The sequence below is a fragment of the Canis lupus genome, chromosome 2 (assembly GCF_011100685.1).
Source record: "Canis lupus familiaris isolate Mischka breed German Shepherd chromosome 2, alternate assembly UU_Cfam_GSD_1.0, whole genome shotgun sequence".
Lineage (NCBI taxonomy): Eukaryota > Metazoa > Chordata > Mammalia > Carnivora > Canidae > Canis > Canis lupus.
In genome coordinates this window covers 71767775-71787796 of record NC_049223.1, presented here as the reverse complement: position 1 = coordinate 71787796, position 20022 = coordinate 71767775, and the positions used below count along the sequence as shown (strand labels likewise).

General features: G+C 36.1%; 1 protein-coding gene across 4 annotated transcripts in view; it reads right to left on the bottom strand.

Annotated features, from left to right (window-relative positions):
• Positions 1-20022, bottom strand: part of EYA3 (EYA transcriptional coactivator and phosphatase 3) — a 103982-nt gene that overhangs the window by 23933 nt on the left and 60027 nt on the right. For 3 of the 4 annotated variants that reach the window (XM_038531380.1, XM_038531378.1, XM_038531381.1), the window contains 5 exons: positions 17163-17300; positions 10650-10735; positions 7073-7256; positions 5091-5230; positions 15-98 (listed from right to left, as the gene is read on the bottom strand). In XM_038531380.1, the coding sequence (XP_038387308.1) occupies positions 15-98; positions 5091-5230; positions 7073-7256; positions 10650-10735; positions 17163-17300 (632 nt within the window). The remainder of the gene's footprint in view (positions 1-14; positions 99-5090; positions 5231-7072; positions 7257-10649; positions 10736-17162; positions 17301-20022) is intronic. The other variant, XM_038531382.1, reaches the window with a different exon arrangement.

Here is a 20022-nt window from a genome sequence, read left to right as displayed (position 1 = left end):
AAGACTTCAATTACCTTTCCGTATTTCTGGGCATAGGATCCAGTAAGAAGAGAGTGAAAGATGATGATGGTTTCATCCAAGTCCCACAGAAATACCCGCTGAGGAAGGAAAACATAAAAAAAAAAAAAAAAAATGAGTGAGCATCTTTTCTAAATACAATGGAAAGGAACAAGAAATAAGTAATAGAAAGAAAACTAAAAAATTCATAAATATGTGAAAATTAAACAACACAATTTTAGACTACCAATGGATCAAAGAAAAAAAACCCCAAGTGAAATTAGGGAATACGTTGAGATGAATGAAAACTAAAACACAACATGCCAAAATCTATGGGCTGCAGTGAAAGTAGTACAAAAGGGAATTTGTAGCTGTAAATGCATGCCTTAAAAAAGAAATAAGATCTCAATCAATAATATAACTGTACAATTTAAGAACTAGAAAGAGCCAGCAGAAGGAAGGAAATACTAAAGGTTAGAATATCAGAGAGTAGGGGCACCTAAGTAGCTCAGTGGGTTAAGCAACTGCCTTTTGGCTCAGGTCATGATCCCAGGGTCCTGGGATCGAGCCGCACATCGGGTTCCCATTCAGCTGGGAGCCTGATTCTGATTCTCCCTCTCCCACTGCCTGCTGCTCTCTGTTCTCTGTCAAAGAAATAAATAAAATCTTAAAAAGAAAAAAATCAGAGAGTAGAAAAATAAGAGAAAAATCAATGAAACCAAAAGTTGGTTCTTTGAAAAGATCTACAAAATTGACAAGTTTTAGCTAGATTAACTAGGAAAAAAAGACTCAAATTAGTAAAATCAGAAATGAAAGTGGGGATGTTATTATCCAATAACATGATGTTTAAACAATTTTATAGAAATAAAAAGAATTATGAGAATACTATGAATAGTTGCATACTAAAATAACCTAGATAGAAATGGACAAATTCCTAGAAATACACAAAACTGCCTCAAGAAGAAATGGAAAATCTGAATAGACCTTTAATAGAGGTTGAAATCAGTAATCAAAAAGATACCAAGAAAGAAAAGCTCAGGACCAGGTAGATTAACTGGTAAATTCTACCAAAAATTTAAAGAATTAACACCAATTCTTCTTTAACTCTTCCAAAAAGTGGAAGAGAGAAAAGAAAGGAATACTACCTAAATCACTCTATGAATCCAGCATTACCCTGATACTGAAGTCAGATAAAGACACGTCAAGAAAACTGCAGACCAATACCTCTTACGAACATCGATAGAAAAAAAAAATCCTCCACAAAATAAGAGCAAACAAAATTCAAGCAGCATATTAAAAGCATCATACATCATGATCCTGTGGAATTTGTTTAGAATGCAAGGATAGATCAACATACCAAAATTAATCAATGTAATCTGCTACCTTAAAAAAACAGAGGGGAAAAAAAAACAATGGTCAACTCAACTGATGCAGGAGAAGCATTTGACAAAATTCAACACACTTTCGTGATAAAAACATTCAATAAATTAGGAATAGAAGTCAGTTTCCTCACATGATAAAGACTGTGTATGAAAAACTCAAAGCTAATATCTTACACTTAATGGTATAAGACGGAAAGCTTTACTCCTAAGATCAGGAATAGGACAAGTATGTCTGTTTTCACCAGCTGCATTCAATGTAAGTATGAGAAATTTTAGCCAGAATAATTTGGCAAGAAACGGGGAAAAAAAGGTACCCAAACTGAAAAGGAAAAAGTAAAACTATCTCTGTTCACAGATGACACAATCTTATTTGTAGAAAACCCTAAAGAATCCACAAAAAATTGTTAGAGCTAATAAATGAATTCAGCAATGAGCTGTACTTCTATATACTTGGAATGACTAATCGTCAAAGAAATTTATTTATTTTTTATTTTAGTTTTTTTTTTTAAGATTTTATTTATTTATGATAGACAAAGAGAGAGAGAGGCAGAGACACAGGCAGAGGGAGAGGTAGGCTCCATGCCAGAAGCCCGAGTGGGACTCGATCCCTGGGCTCCAGGATCGCACCCTGGGCCAAAGGCAGGCACCAAACTGCTGAGCCACCCAGGGATTCCCCCTCAAAGAAATTAAAAAAAAATTCCATTTACAACTGCATCAAAAATAATAAAATACTTAAATATAAATTTAACAAAGGGGTGCCTGGATGGCTCAGTCAGTTAATCATCCAACTCTTGATTTTGGCTCAGGTCATGATCTCAGGGTTATGAGATAAAGCCCTGCATTAGGCTCTGTACTGAGCATGGAGCCTGCTTAAGATTCTCTCTTCCTCCCCCTCTGCCCCTCCCTGCCATTCCCTATCTCTCTCTCTTTAAAAAAAAAAAAAAAAAGGAATTAATTTAACTGAGGAGGTGAAACAATTGTACACTGACAACTATAAAACATTGCCGAAGGAAGTCAGATGGACATAATAAGTGGAAAGACATATCATGTTTATGGATGAAAGATTTAACAATGCTAAAATGACACTACCCAAAGTGATTTACAAATTCAATGCAATCCCTATCAAAATTCCAATGCTTTTTTTTAATAATAAATTTATTTTTTATTGGTGTTCAATTTGCCAACATACAGAATAACACCCAGTGCTCATCCCGTCAAGTGCCCCCCTCCGTGCCCGTCACCCATTCACCCCCATCCCCCGCCATCCTCCCCTTCCACCACCAATGCTTTTTAAATAAACAGAAAAACTCATCCTAAAGTTCATATGGAATCTCATATCCCATGGCCTGAATGGCCAAAATATGAAAAAGAATGAAGTTGGAAGACTCATACTTCCTGATTTCAAAACTTATTACAAAGCTACAGTAATCAATACAATGTGGTACTCGTATAAGGACAGACACACAGACCAATGAAATTGACAAGATAGCTCAGAAATAAACCCTTACATATATGATCAATTTTGGCAAGAATACTAATACCATTCAATGGGGAAAGGAAAATATTTCTAACAAAAGGTGCTAGGAAAATTGTATATCCATGTACAAAAGAATGAAATTAGGCCCTTACTTTATACCATATACAAAAATTAACTCAATATGAAAAAAAATTCAATATGAATCAAGACCCAAGTTTATGAGCTACAACAATAAAACTCTTAGAAAACACAATAATTTTTACCTTCCTGATAAAAAGAACTCACAGGAGAAATATTTGCACATCATATATCTGATAAGTGATTAGCATCTAGAATACACAAAGAGTTCCTAAAACTCAATAACAAAATACCAAACAACCCAATTAAAAAATGTGCATAGGATTTGAACAGCTATTTCTTCAAAGAAATCTACAAATAGCCAATAAACACATGAATAGATGTCAAACATTATTAATCATTAAGGAAATGTAAGTCAAAACCACAATGAGTTACCATTTCACATCCATTAGGATGGATATTACAAAAAAAAAAAGGGAAATAATAAGTGTTGCGGAGGTGGAGAAATTGGAACTGTCATGCGTTGCTGGTTTTTATTCGTTCTTCAAAAAGTTGAACACAGAATTACCAAGTAATCTAGCAATTCTACTCCTTAGTTTATACCCAAAATAACTGAAAAGAGATACTCAAAGAAATATCTGCATAGCAATGTTCATAGCAGCATTATTCAGAATAACTCAAAGGTGGGAAAACCAATAGTATCCATCAACAAATGAATGGGTAAACAAAACATGGTATATGCATACAATCAATGGAATATTATTCAGCCATAAAAAGAAATGAAGATCTTACACATGCTATAACATACATGAACCCTGAAACCATTATGAAAGTGAAAGAAGCCTCACACAAAAAGGTAATGTATCATTCCACTTAAACAAGACAGTTAAAATAGGTAAATTCCTACAAACTGAAAGTAGAATAGAGGTTACCAGGGGCTGATAGAAGGAGAGAATGGGGAGTTATTGCTTAGTGGGCACAGAGTTTTTGTTTGGGATTATTAAAAAGTTGTGGAAATAGGTAGTGGTAACAACCACCATTGTAAATGTACTTAATGTTACTGAATTGCACACTTAAAAAAATAGTTACAATGGTAAATTTTATGTTATGTATATTTTACCACAATTTAATAAAACTAAGTGAGTTCTCAATAAATGTATCAGGACTTTAGATTTTCTTTCTTGCCTTTTTTTGTCAGGAAGAAAGGGAAAGAGAGTCCTCAAACACAGCCTCAATTTACTTATTATTATTTTTTTTAGATTTAAAAAAAAATTTATTCATGAGAGACACAGAGAGAGAGAGAGAGGCAGAGACATAGGCAGAGGGAGGAGAAGCAGGCTCTACATACAGAGCCTGATGCAAGGAGCTTGATGCGGGACTTGATCCCAGAACTCAGGGATCATGTCCTGAGCTGAAGGCAGATGCTCAACCTCTAAGCCACCCAGGCGTCCCAATTTACTTATGTTTTAACAATTTACTTATGTTTTATGTTTATCGATGAACTCATCATATTTAAATACAGTATCCCCCTGCCCCATCAAATGTTTATACTATAGAAAAATCAAAAACAAATGAAAAATGCCACTATTATTAGTGTTTTGTATAATTTTCTAATCTTTTTAATTACAAAGCCAAATGTATGCCCATAATAAATTCTTTTAGTGCCTAACCACAAAATAATTGAGTGCCAATCTTGTTAATAAGTTACCAGATCTCGCTGCAGGTTTCAAAGAAGCTTGGCCTAAAGTCTAAAGCCTAAAGCACTCTCACCTTCTCATTTTACTTTTAGATGTTTAAATGGAGAACACTATGACAGTACTTGTGATACCCTCTGCTTTCTGAATATGATGGAACTGTTCTTTCTGTTCTCCTCCGGAACATAGAGAACCATTTGTTCTTCCCCTTAAAAAGTTATCTGGCTACCTAAATTCAAAAAAACTTTTTCAAAGCCTTGGTGAAAAGCATCTGAAAGTAATATGGTGAGCTATGGGCACAGAGAAATGTGTTTCTATGTTTCTCTCTTCACTTGGCCAATTTCATTCCTCTTGCCCAGGAATCAGGAGGCATTCAACACAGAACTACAGTATCTCTAGGAGTTTCAGATATGTATGTTCGATAAACTTAAAAAACGAGAAAAAAAAAGTTTCTTCCCATACTTCCAATTCACTGTCCTGGGAAGAGCTGGCATCAGCTTTCCTTTTGCCCCGGTTCTTGCCAGTCATGTTTTTTCTGGATTGCTCATCAGCCTCTTTATTTGGTGTAGTTTGGGACAAAGACGGACTTGTAGAAGGGTCTCCTGGAAAGGAAAAGCAAGAGATATATTGCCAGTAATCACAGGCTTTAAGGACCAGAGTAGGAAGAGGGTCAGCATGTTTTCTCTCCTTAAGAATCATATTGCAAGGATAAAGGCTGAAAAAGCAAACTTTCTCTAATCAGTTTAAGAATATAGATCTAGGCATCAACATTGAGCATTCACAGCTCCTAACATCACAGAAGAGAGTTATAAATGGAATTTATATACCTGCCTCTCAATGGAAGAACACAGCTATGAAGTTGTTCTACAAAAAAGAACCTGTATCTGATAAAGTTTCTACACCAATTTCTCAACTTGGCACAACTGACATTTTGGACCAAATAATTTTTGTCAAGTGGATGTCCTGTGCATTATAGATTTCTGTCCTCTATCCACTAGATACCAGTAGCACTCCCCCACCCACGGTAACAAATGAAAACATTTCCATACATTGCCAAATGTTTTAGGTGAACTGGGGAGAGAGCATGGCACAAAAATCACCTTTAGTTGAAAACCATGACTCTAAATCTATTTAACAATTTAAAATAAATTAGAGAAGGTAGCAGGACATGCTGAACTACCCAATATAGAAATAATCAGCAAAATTCAGACTAGGAAATGGTATGAGAGGGAGAGTCTGGTTTCTTCACAAATACAGTAATATCAGGGAATAAAAAAAGAAGGGAATTTGTTAAGAGACACAAAATACATATCTACCAACCCCAATGTATGGACCTTACTTTGATCCTAATTAAACAAACTATAAAAGGAAAAATAAAACTCCTAACATTCATGAAAAGCTACAAATAATACCTTTTAGTATTTTATGATATTAAGGAATTATTGTTGAATTATTTTAGATGGGATAATGGCATTGTCGTTATGATAGCAAGTATTTATCTTTTAGATATATGATGCCTGGCATTTGAGGAGAGAACTGGACGAAGTATAGTTGAAATAGGAGTTAACTGCTGAAGATTAAATGTTGAAGATTATTTAAAGGTTAAAACTGTTATGAAGAACAAAGATATTTAGAGATATGAATTCAAAACTAAGGCATCAATATGTGTAATTATTTCAAATTTATGTAGGTTTGAAGCAGTGACCATCTATATGTCTACTTAGAAGACTAATGAAGGCAACGTGCACAGAAAACTGCTTCAGTTATAACAGAGAGCACTGTTTTTAAAATTGTATCAGTGCTAATGATAAGCAGTCCTTCCTCCAGTTATGTGATGTGACAGCCAATCACAAATTTTCTTGAAAAATGAAGACAAATTAAAAGCATATACATACGTTTATTGAATGTGTGCATAAAGCCTTTATGTCAGTTTTTTTTAAACCTAGACTTTGTAATTTATCGATACATTTCAAGCCTAAATGTATAACTTTAAACTTATACCTTAAATTTTATGTATTTACTTGAGGGGTAAAGGATCATAGCTTTCCTCAGAATCTTGGCGATTCATGACCCATAAAAAGTTAAGAACTACTACTCTAAGGCCTCAGCAAGCACCTAAAATAAGCGCAGAACTAAAACTGGAGTCCTCCAACTTTTACAAACTGTGCTAAGATTTTGATGTTCCCCATGACAAGCACATTAAAGCTAAAGGGTGGGGTGGGTGTCACAGTCTTTTCATTCTTGGTACTTTCTGTTCACAGCACCAGGTATTACATTCAGCCTGTCAATGACTCATCATATAGTCTGGATCCAATGTTTAAATATTCCTTACCTGAGAGGGAAAGCCAATAACACAGTGACTCAGACCAAAACAAAATGATCTTTACTATTATATGTTGAATGAAGTGCCCTTAAGCCAAAGTTTTTGAAACAATGGTGCTTACCAGAGGAAAGCCTCTGTGCTGTAGGCGCAGGTACCATGACACTAGGCTTCTCTGCCTGGTATGTGGCTGCTGCTAATGTGGTACTCTCAGCGTCACTGTTAGTCTGGCCTGTGACTCCAAAGCTGGAGCTGGGGTAGCAGGTCTGGTACTGACTCTGACCAAGGATAGTATAGGTGGGATAGTCCTGGAGACCGAGGGGAATAAGGGGGGAAAACAAGACTCTCAGAAAGAGCAAAACACTGATTTCAACACAAGAGACTTTCATGTCCCTCTTATTCACAGCTATTTTCTTAAAACATTTATTTGACTTCTCATTTACCCATCTATAGCTTCCACTTAAACCAATGATTTTCAAAATGCATTCTGTGGCAGCCTAAGAGTCAAGAGGAGAGACCTGAGGGGCTATCTTCACCATGAGCAGAACACTGAGGGAAGGGTCCCAAGCACTCTAATTTCTCTTTTCTACTCAATAGCTTTCTTATTTTCCTATTTTACGTACTGAATTTCTGTGTAAATTTCTTCACAGAGTATCTCTATCTTCTTAAAATAATCAAGTTTTCTTTTTTTTTTTTTTTAAGATTTTATTTATTTATTCATTCATGATAGTCACAGAGAGAGAAAGAGACAGAGACACAGGCAGAGGGAGAAGCAGGCTCCATGCAGGGAGCCTGACGTGGGATTCGATCCCGAGTCTCCAGGATCGCGCCCTGGGCCAAAGGCAGGCGCCAAACCGCTGCGCCACCCAGGGATCCCTCAAGTTTTCTTTAAAAATGAAGTTTCTTTAAAATATCTGGAGGGAGGCCTCAGGTGGCTCAGTTGGTTAAGCCTCTACCTTTGGCTCAGGTTATGATCTCAGGGTCCTGGGAGCATGCCCCAAGGGTCTCCCTTGCTGAGTGGGGAGCCTGCTTCCCCTTTCTCTCTGCCTGCCCCCCCCCCCCATCTCATACTCTCTCTCAAATAAATAGATAAAATCTTTAAAATAAAATAAAATATTTGGAGGGAAGGGCTTCTGGGTGGCTCAGTCAGTTAAGCATCTGACCCTTGATCTCAGCTCAGGTCTTGATCTCAGGGTCATGAGCTCATGTCCCACTTTGGGCTCCATGCTGGGCATGGAGCTTACTTAAAAAAAAAAAAAAAAAAAAAAAAGGAGGGAACTTTTGATGATTTCATGGGCACATACATGTCAAAGCTTATCAAACTACAACTGCAACTTATGCAGATTATTTATTACTATTTTTTAAGACTCCAACTATTCATTCATGAGAGACACACAGAGAGAGACAGAGACACAGGCAGAGGGAGAAGAAGCAGGCTCCATGCAGGAGCCCGATGTGGGACTTGATCCCGGAACTCCGGGATCACGTCCTGAGCTGAAGGCAGATGCCTAACCACTGAGCCACCCAGGTGTCCCAAATGCAGATGTGTTAATTATACCTTAATAAAGCTGCACAGAAATGTGCATGACATATAGCTCAAATACATATGCTAAAAAATTTCCACTGATACTGATGTTAGTAATAAGTAGGAAGAAACCAATCAACCAGACCAATTATAAAGAGTGAACATCTATCATAAACAAATACAACTCAGTGTGTGTGTCTGTGTATGAGCTGGAATATTACAGAAAAGAGTGAGTTGTACTGGCTGAACTCAAGGGAGTTAAAAACCTAGCAGAAGAAGACAAAAATATGTCCAACAAATTGGCAATAAATTATATGTCAAATGAGTGAAATACAGAAGAAGTCAACTATCACTGCAGACTGTTGTCAGAGAGCTTTCTGAGATACAGGGAATAAGAGCATGAATAGGCCCTTATTAAAGGACCAGAGGTGTTGAGTCTGGTTGAAACAAAGGCTCTTAGAGGCTTGAATGAGTTATGCAAGCCCATGAATGTGACTTGGATTCTTTAGACAACTGTGTATAGTTTGTATGGGGCAGGTAATAAGGACAATCAAAATAAAACAAACAAACAAATAAAAATACAACAAGATTCTGGACAGGTAATTGATGGGATAAAAGTGGACTTTTGAGAAAATTACTCAGATAGTGTTTTAAATTAAAAAAAATTTTTTTGGGATCCGTGGGTGGCTCAGGAGTTTGGCGCCTGCCTTTGGCCCAGGGCGTGGTCCTGGAGTCCCAGGATCAAGTCCTATGTCGGGCTCCCTGCGTGGAGCCTGCTTCTCCCTCTGCCTGTGTCTCTGCCTCTCTCTCTCTCTCTCTCCCTGTGTGTCTCTCATGAATGAATAAATAAAATCTTAAAAAAAAAATTTTTTTTTTAGTAATCTCTAACCCTAACAGGGGCTTGAACCCATGACCCCGAGACTAAGAGTTGCACGCTCTACTGACTGAATCAGCCAGGCATTCACAGTGTTTTAGGAAATGGTTAGGCACAGAGAAAAACTAGAAATGAGATAAACAGTTAACTAAAGTAATTCAGGATTAAAGGGGAAAAAACCAAAACATGGGAAATAATAGCAAAAATGGAAAAAAGAGAGAAAGAATTCTAGAAATGGCTGGATTAGAATAGGTGAGGGAAAAAACTGCAAACAACTGGTCTGGTTTGAGGCCTAGATTTATTTAAAAATCGTCTCACTGAGAATTCATAGGGAAAAATGGTTTTACTTTTGGAGGATGAGACAAAAAAAGGTGGAATAAAAGCCTGGTTTTCGATATGATGAACTTAGGGAAATAGTAAAACATTAAAGAAAAAAATGGCCATCGATCAGCAGGAAGTCTGTAGATATTATGAAGTCAGAACTAGAATAATCATTTCAGGGGTAGTAAATGGATACTGTGAATGTGGTTAAATATTACTGGGGATGAAGTAATAAACACGTGGAAAACAACAAAGACTGTCCATGAGAGAAAACAGGATCAAAAAGAAAACCTATAAAAGGGAAAGAGATAAACAGTACACTGAAAAGTGCCAGGTATATAGTAGAAATTCAGTAGTCTGCAAACTATAAGAATGAATGAATGCAAAAACAGCCAAACATAAAAGATGAACCAGAACAGTTATGTTAATTATAGCCAGAAAAAGAGATTCATGGAGAAAATTTCATTGCTGCAGAGAAAACAAATAATAACATAACAGCAAATCAAAAAACCCTAAAACCTAAAGATATTGCTAGTGATCTAAACATAAGGAGTTAATAGAACAGTGATCAAGATCAGATCATGAAGAATTCACAAAGGAATGAGTAGCTCAATAAAAAAGTGGAAGAACATTCATTCCACAAATACTTATTATGTGTCTTTAATGTGAGAACCAGGCATTTTCTGAACTCTAGGAACATGTAAGTGAACAAAATAGAAAAATAAGTCCCTATCCTCATGGAGCTTACTTTCTAGTAGGGATAGGGCAGGAGGTAGACATGCAGAGTAAGTGAAGGAGCAGATACAGCTCTATCACTCAGAAGCTTAGCAGAGTAATGAGAGAAACTAGAAGGCAGCCTGAAAAACCATGCAGGATCCTAGAGTTCTGGTTGTTCATTAGACTGGCAAATTGATTTTGGAGAGAAGAGAAGAGCAAGCTTGATGAACCATATCAAATAGGATGAATAAAGTAGCACAGTACCTGGTTTGAGATGCTGGAAACTGCTGCTGCTGGAATATTGGCAATTGTAGATGAAGTGGATATCAGGCTGGCATTTGTGCTTGAAGCTATAGGATTGAGAGTGTTAAAAGATGTTAAAGATATCATGCAAAAGCCTAGAAGAAATGGAAAATATATTGTATCTTATGTAAACAGATCTACAAGGAGATAAAGAACATTGGGCAAAAGAAACAAATACTGGTTTTGCTCTACTGCATGCCATACCTTACTGTAATCTTGATTAGAAATAAAACAGTTCAAACATTTTTCTTTTTCAACTCTTCCTATTAGGAAGTATACTTATACAATACACTCATTCATACTAATGATATCAATAATCAGAAGCTACGCCAACTCCAGTCTATCTTTTGAGCCGTTGAAAAATGACTCATCTGCAATATGACCTACTGACAACCAAGAGAAATAACAAGAGCTCTGGTAAATCCACGTGTAAATCCTGCACTGTGATATTTGTTGTTACTTGCCCCAAATTATGCCTTTCCTAATGCAACATAACTACCTTGAGAAATAGAGCTGATCCCCCAAACATGCTTAAGAGTTGCTTTTGGGCTCTACTCAAATCATGGACTATTAATATGATCAACAAACATGATGATGGCATTTGATGATTTTACCAGTAAGCCTGGAAAAACTTGGAAAGTATTAAATATTATTCTGGCCAGGTAACGATGTAGTCTGTAAGCTATTTAGGCTGCCTATGCTGGGAAAGGAATTTGGGTTAAGTTTTCATACTCTTCTATCACAGATTCCACTAGGGTTTTAGTCAAATCTTCATTGACTACTATTTGTTACAGTGACTTTTTTCAGGTGGACCATGTGACTGAGCCTGTGAGGTACCTGTCTTGAACTCCTCTCTCTCACTTATCATAAGCACACTTAGACATGGTTCCCACTGCAGTTACATGTGCCATCAGGGCTCACCATCAAGTAGACCTGATTGACTACCTAACCCATTAGCAACAAAGTCTTTAGAGGTAAAGTTAAGTCATGGAAATGGAAAACTTCCATGAAGAACATAACAGATGAACAAATGGAGCAGAAATGTGAGAGTTCTTGTCAAAATCAGAGGCATCCTTACCCTTTCCCAAGGGTACACTGCTTAGAATGAGGTCTAGAAGAGATTAGAAGACAAAGTCTAAGAAACAGCTATTGTTGCAACCCCAGCTTTCATACGAAGAACGTGGGACAAAGAAGAGTTAAGTAATTTGTCCACTATCATGGAACTAGTGGCAGTCATGATGGTGATTGGGATCTCCAACTAGATGAGCTAAGATCAGATTTCCTGACTATCCAGGGAAATTTTCTTTTCTACAATACTTCTTTCCCCAGGAGAACTAAATGACTCTTAAGAGTTTACCTTCTTAAATCCCAAGACCAAATGAAATAGATTTTATAACCCCATAGATGGTATTTTCTTCCTACCAATATTCATTTTCTTCTCTACTTAACCCATTTTGTCCCCCTATGAGGAAGTACAAGGAATTACTGTACAATACACAGGCTTCAATAATTCTTTAAATAGTTTTTAATCATTTTTGTGGATAGAGATTTTGAGTGGCTTTCAGGTTCTATTACCAGTATACTATGGTAGGCACCCATGCAATAAAACAGATGGAAGGACACAATGTGATTTAAGGTGGGAAAGAAAATGAATAATTTACTTAATCTCTCCTAGCAAAGTCCATTTCTAGCTCAATTTTTCTTTGGTCTTTATTCTAGCATATACTCCTCTTTTACTCCTATGTACCTTTAATTGTTTTACCTTCTAACTTATAAATGGTTAGCACTACAACCCATTCATATCTGATCTTTACATACATGGAAGAAAAGGTACTCTGACTGACAAAGTGGTTTTACAAATTTAACAATTTTTCAGATCATTTACTGAATTGGGTAGACCTTACAAAACAATTGGTCATATACCCTATGCTAGGAAATTTAATGACTTGATTAGTTAGTTGCTGATCCTGAGTTTTTAACAAGTATCTTACTAAAAATCACTAACTACCTTCAGCAATAGTGACTTCTATTATAGGAAATGCTGGCCTGATGACCTAGAAAGTTTATAGGGTTCAATAGCCCTTCTTTCTCCAACTCAAATCATTTCTATTATGTGCCATTAGTTCATTCATTCAGCAAACTACGGTTTACTATGTACCCAGAAACTGTTCCAGTCACTGAGGAATAGAGGAATGAACAAGGCAAAGTCCCTGCTCTCATGGAGATTAGATTCTACTGATAGAGTTAGATGATAATCAAACAATATTTTTAGGCTCTTTTAACAATCACAGAACTCAAGCTAAACTCACCTAAAAATATATATAATCACTGTATACTCTATACATAACTGACTAAAAAGCCATGCATCTCAAAAAAGTACTTATCATTCTGTGCATATATATGTGTGTGTGTATATATATATTATATATTCCATATATAATATATATATACATAAATTGCAGATATAAAAAAAAGCAGCAGCAATAAAATTGCAACAAAAAAATAAACTTAGAGGATCATCAAAACTGAAGTGGTAGATCCTATTGATAAATATCTGAAGACTATTAGCTCTCCAAAATGCCAATGGCATGGGTAACTGTTTTTGGATAGTTTCCACTCCTGTTCTGACAATGGAGCTATGAAATCACAGAAAGACAAAATTTCTGAGAGTCATGCCCCGCAAGAGGTCCAACTGATACAGTCAATATACACAGATAGCTTTAATCAGAAGATGGTGGTTATAGAATTGAGGGCATAGCCAAATTAAATGATACTGCCCCAAAGCCAGAGGGCTAACCTAAGGGTTAGTGATACATAAAAGTTGGCACAAGATTTATTTTCTACCCATATCTAATCTTATACATGTCTCCCTCTACCACCCTTGCTTACCTAGCTTTCAAGTTACTCAAAATAAGATGAGCTCTTTCTCACCTGAGTACCTTTGTAATACTGCTTGCTCTGCCTGGATTGTTCTCCCTGGCCTGTCCCTTTTGCCCTCCCAGCATATGGCTCCTCCTCAGCATGTCTACTTCCTCAGAGACATTCTCTTTGAGCCCTCTATTGATACTAACTCTTTGGGGAACCTCAGTGGCTCAGTTAAGTGTCTGATTCTTGGTTTCCAGGTCATGAGATCAAGTCCCACGTCAGGCTCCATGAAGCCTACTTAAGATTCTCTCTCTCCTCTCCCCGCCGCCTCCCACTTGGCACGCTAATAAAAGATAAATAAAATAAAAATTAAAACTACTTGTTTTCCCAGTCCCAGCAATCTATTCTTTATTTTCTTTCAAACTTTTTGAAATCTATTTAATGATTTACATGCTTATTTTGTTTCCTCCACTCATCTGTAGCTCCATGAAGGCAGAATCTGTCTTATTCATTATCTCCAGTATCTAGCAAAAAACCTGGCACAGTGTATACAGGTGATGCTCAATAAATACTTGCGGGATTCATGTATCATGTAACATGTCAAGGTCATCAAAAACAAGAAAACCCTGAAAAACTGCATAGTCAAAAGGAGCCTAAGTAGACATTACAATTAAATGAAATGTGGTATTCTGGATGGGATCCTGGAACAACAAAAAAAAGGCATCAGGTAAGAACTAAGGAAATATGAATAAACTACGGACTAGTTAATAATAATACACCAATATGGGTTCATTAATTGTAATAAATGTTCCAATCTAATGTAAGATTATGTCAGTAATAAGGGAAATATTATGCAAGATGGAGGGGATATAAAACTCTATACCATCCTCAAAAACAAAACTCCTACTAGTCAATGAAAGACTATCAAAAAGATTATCATGTGCTACCAACAATACTAGAGCACAAACACATTCATTAAAATTCAAGATTGAGTTAAAATTAATTTTGAAATTTCTGAAATTAATTTCACCACTTAATATCAACCATTTAAACCACCTCAACTGAAGAAAATAATCAGGGACTGGACCACATAGTTATACCTTAGGAAAAGACTGATTTAAAGAAGCCAGATCTTTTTTTTTTTTTTTTTAAAGAAGCCAGATCTATTTCATCAAAGAGTTTTCATGAACATTGCTATATAAACTAAAGAAAGGTTTTTATTTACTTTTTTTTTTTAAAGAAAGGGTTTTGATCAGAGTTGATCAAGCCTGAAGTAAAATTATTTTAGGCTGAAATTATATACATTTTAAAAGAAATTGCAGTATGTTGACACACAATGTTACATTAGCTTCAAGTGTACAACATAGTGATTTGACAACTCTATACATTAATGGTAGAACGCTTTGGGGTAAAACGAGGAGACACTGCTGTTTTGACCATTAAAAAAAATTCATTTTTTATTGACTAATAAAAAAACCTTTTTATTCTGTGGAAGGACTGGATAGTTACACAGGGGAAAGGAGTAACCCTGGATGGCTGATAGTCACTATCTATGCTAAAGTGAAATTAAAAGTGTGAGTGAGGAGAGTAATATTGATAGAAAACAACCCAGTACTTGTATTTCAATTTTAGACAATTGTTTCAAACTCGTATTCTACCAATTTTTTCTTCAGAATAAATGACAAAAATCAGTAACCTGATGGTTACCTTCTGCCTTAAATCCTACCCTTTGCCAAAGTTCTAATGAACAACGAAATGGGCCAAGCAGTTAACCAGAAAGGGAGGAGGAAAAATGAACTTAGTTATCTGTCAGTAAAGGTTCTCACTTAAGGGAGAGTTGATTTCAATATTGAAAATCATAAATACTGTACTCATGCTCTGAGGTCAGACTGCCCAGCTTACATCCTGACTTAATTATTCACTAACTTTGCGACCTTTGACAAATTACTTTGCTTTTCTGTGTCTTATCTTCTCCATCTGTGGAACTGGATTAATAATAGTAGCTTCCTTGTAGGTGTGTTGTGAAGATTACCTGAGTACACCTGTTATTTAAAACAATGCTAAGAACATGGTAAGCATTTAAGTACCAACAATGATCATTATTAGCAAATGAAGAGAACAAATTTAATTGATCAAAAGGAGAAAAATGTACTAACATGTAACAAGTATGGATAGTGGTTAATGAAGTTCAAAGATGTTCTCATGACCCTTTCAAGTCAATGGGTCCTAAGTCCTAAGAGACTGTAAAAAGGTTGTTCCTCTTGTTTGACAAGGAGGGAGAAGTAAGCAAAGCTATTAGATTTCCTTAAACTCAAGATACAACTACAGAGGAGTGGTGATGCTACACCTTGGAAAAGGGTTATTAATATAAAACAAGAGAACTCTTTGCTTTTCTTTCATGACCTAGGTGTAGTCATCAGGAATGTTTAGGAGGGACATAGCAACTAGATTTGCCTGTAGTTGGATCTAAAGGCCTATTAACCTAGAGAAACACTTTACAAAAATGAAATGGGGTAGAAGAGAAGACAAAGTCATGCTCTTGAGTTTTTGCCCTCCTAGTTTATTACCATTTTAGAAAGAGGAAGGGGGAAGAGATAGACAAAGAAAGAAGGGAAAAATAAATAAAAAACAGGAGACTCAGTAACTGCTGGGAGGTAAAGACAGCTCAGAGCAAGGTCTTAGAATGTAGTGACCAGGTTTGTTCTCAAGCAGAGGTAGTTCTCAATCATATAAATGAAAACAATTAAAACTGAGCATCAAAATATTTTATTTAATCTACATCGAAACATTCTTCATCACCAAAGTTTATATCTTAAGAGTACCTCAGACTAGTTTTTGCTGTCCCACTCCCACTCCTCTAGCATCTATTTTATAAGGAATAAAATTTTAAAGCTGGGAGAAATCAGAAGAAAGGAGGCAGATGAGATGCCAGGTACATGAACATTAATTCCTGATCTGGAGCAATGACAAATTGCCTGTGTTCCATTTGGAAGGGTACGGAATTAATTTCATAGTGCCTTCTGAGTTTCTTTGTCTTCATTTGCCATTGTCTAATAGTCTTGTCATAATTCTAACCTTTTAGAAGAACAACTCAGGAAGGCAAAGATGTTTAGAGTTCATTTAAGGCTATGCTTTTTATAATGAAATAGGAATAAGATTGAACTTTTTGAGAAAGAAAAATGCTCTCACCAAGAAACAGCAAGTGGGAGTGGAGATAAGGCTGTAGCAAAATACCTCACATTCTGCCCTATGTGGACTTCACATAAAGAAGTCAGTAAAGTTCTACCCCATGGAGTCTTCTGCTTACAGGACAAAATACCACTGAGAACAGACTAAAACAAAATCAGATAGGTTTTCTGGACACCAACATGCAAAAGGGAAGGCTTTGATGCTACTAAGCAGCTCATATTTAAAGGTTAAACTACTTACAAACCATAGTCCTGGGTTCTGGTTTGCCAAACACAAAAAAAAGCATGCACAAATGCAAATATCATCCCCTTCTATTTTACAAGATAGATCTCCTGTATTACCCAATTTGTTTGGAGATCTAGGTAGACTGAAAACAACAAAAACAACAATAATAAAACACACACAACCATGCCTATTTACCTTGAATGGGGTAAGAATAATGTGCTGGGCTTGGCTGGCTTGTGGTTAACCCTGTAGTGCAGGTAAGAACACTGTGTTGACTTGGAGATGGAGTCTGAATTAAACCACTTTCAGGTTTCATACCTGGCCACAATGCACCTGAATCAGATAAATTGGACCAATTACAAACAACAAACTGGGACTGAGGAGCATGGTTATGCTTTCAAATATCAGCCAGTAGGTTTAAAACCTAAATCTTAAAACAAAAGTAAATTTGCTTGTAAGAGAAAATTACTGATTCTCCCACTCATAATATACCACAAGCAAATACAATTTCAAAGACTGGGAAGTGGGGCCACAGAAACAAAATCTTGTCAAAAACCCCATTAATGATATGATATAAATTCATTTCAATGGCTGGGGGAGACTGATCAGGGTTCAGAAAAAAAGGTACTGACACCCAACTAGAATACTGATTGTAAAGTGCCTGTTGACCATGTACAGTGATAAATCATTTATCCGTTGTCAAGGTGGGAGACATTCCACAGAAGTTTAAAATTCACTTACCCATTAAATAAGCACCAAATCTTTCTAAAATGTATTATGTACTTTTCTGCCTTCTTAAGCTGGTTATTTTGTTACCTGTTTCTTCTGATTAGGAAAGACATACCTGCTTATTTTTATAAATTAAAAACATTAAGGAAATATGTAACTTAGAAAAAAATAAAGTCATATATAATCCCAGCATCCAAACTTAAGCACTATTTACAGTTTGCAGAAGAGTCACTTAGATTTCTTCTATATATGTACTAATCTTTTTTTTAATAAAAATGGGATGTTATATATACTGTTCATAATTTGCTTTTCCACATAATACCTGTGAAAGACATCTTTCTACGTCAGAACATATAAATCTCTCATATTGATAGACATCATAGCTGTTCACTTTTATTTTATTTTTATCACAATGCTCCTGGGTGACAATCTTTCTAAAATATATTTATATCCTTTCCTGCCTTCTTTGCAGGGAGGAAAGAGTGAACAAAACATACCTTTAGATTTTCTCAGAATTACTGTCACAAAGATTAGTAGTGTGCTGTGATATATATATTACAAAGACACTCCCCAGAGGCTACTGGGATATGTGAAGACATTTGCTTAGTACTAAATAGAACTCAGTTATAGATCTTTATCACTTTGTTTTTTCCTCTGTGACCTATCACTTGACAATCACTTGTTTCTCACTTTCCTCTTTCATTTGCAGTAAACTAGAAAACCATAAATGAACCTTGCTTCTATGTGACAGCCTAAGGATGTCCTTTATGGTGTATAGTTTTAGTGATAATTTTGGCTACGCAAAAATCTATTTATAAAAAATCTTACCGTCTGGTTGTTCACTGTATTCTGAGCAGCTATGGCTGGTGGATTGGTGTAGTTGGAGCTAATAATTAGGTACAAGAAAGCTCATCAATCACATTCCAGGCAAGAAATCAATACCAAGGTCAGCCATAGCTTCAAATTTAATATTAGCTCATTTCATTTACTTCTAATCTGATACTGAATTATAGAAGTATAATGCACTGATAATGCCTCTGCTTCACGAGGGCACTGAGATATCTAGGTGCAACTCTGATCTGATCTGTAAAATTTGTAGATTAGCAAATGTAAAGGAGATGTGAAAATCTCAAATGGACGTGGGCTGTGGCAATTGCCTTGCCCCCAACTCTTAAAATATAAAAAAAACCAAAAGTCATATTCTTTCTTCACCTATTAAACACATGAAATAACTTATTTGATGAGACTGAAGAATACCATCATCTCCAAAATGCATTAGGAGGATTTGCCCCCGTTCCATGCTTAGTTTATGATAATTAGCCACAGCTACAGTTCTACTATATCTAAATTTCAACACTAAAAGTATTTGAAAATGTTATTAAGTATTTATATGAAATTGAATATCAGTGCCACGATTCTTGGTGGTTGAATATCACATTTTTTAGTAAACAAAATGCCATTTTATTTTATTTTTTTAATTTTTTATTTATTTATGATAGTCACAGAGAGAGAGAAAGAGAGAGAGGCAGAGACATAGGCAGAGGGAGAAGCAGGCTCCATGCACTGGGAGCCCGACGTGGGACTCGATCCCAGGTCTCCAGGATCGTGCCCTGGGCCAAAGGCAGGCGCTAAACCGCTGCGCCACCCAGGGATCCCCAAAATGCTATTTTAATGTCACAATAACTTTCAGATTTATTGTAATCAATGTAATTTTTTTCCTAAATAGGTTCTGAATCTGAGGTGTTGGATCTGTGAAAATGTTTAGATTACACTGTACTAAAGTATAATCTTATTAATGAGAACAGTATTACCTGAAAATGTTTTACTAGTCTCATTATTTAAGATATATTTAAGTTTCAAAATGTAAAATATCTATAAACTGGCCCTAAGGTAAAAAAACAGACAAAATGTCCAAGGTAAGTGGGAAAATGACTACTTATAGTAATTTTGAATGTTTTTGACTGAAACATGAAGTTGATATTTAAAATACAATTATTTTATGAAGAATAGAAGAATAAAAGACCATAGGAACAGTGCCTCCAGCATCACGGCAGCCTTGCTCTGCAAGCATATAAACATCTTCCTTTAAAAGTGCCCTCCCCAGAATTCCAAGTCACAGACAGCATGACCAAATGATCTGACTGTACTGCAATATTGCCCATAGTAAAGATGAAACCAAATCCTGGTTTCCTGACTGTTAGTCCATTGCTCTATCCCTACAACTACAAAGCTTATCAAGTCATTTTAAGCACCAAGAGCGTGGTGTGGAACAACAGCTGGTCTAACAGTGGCAAATGAAGCCTGTCTCTGAAATGCTATCCTCTCA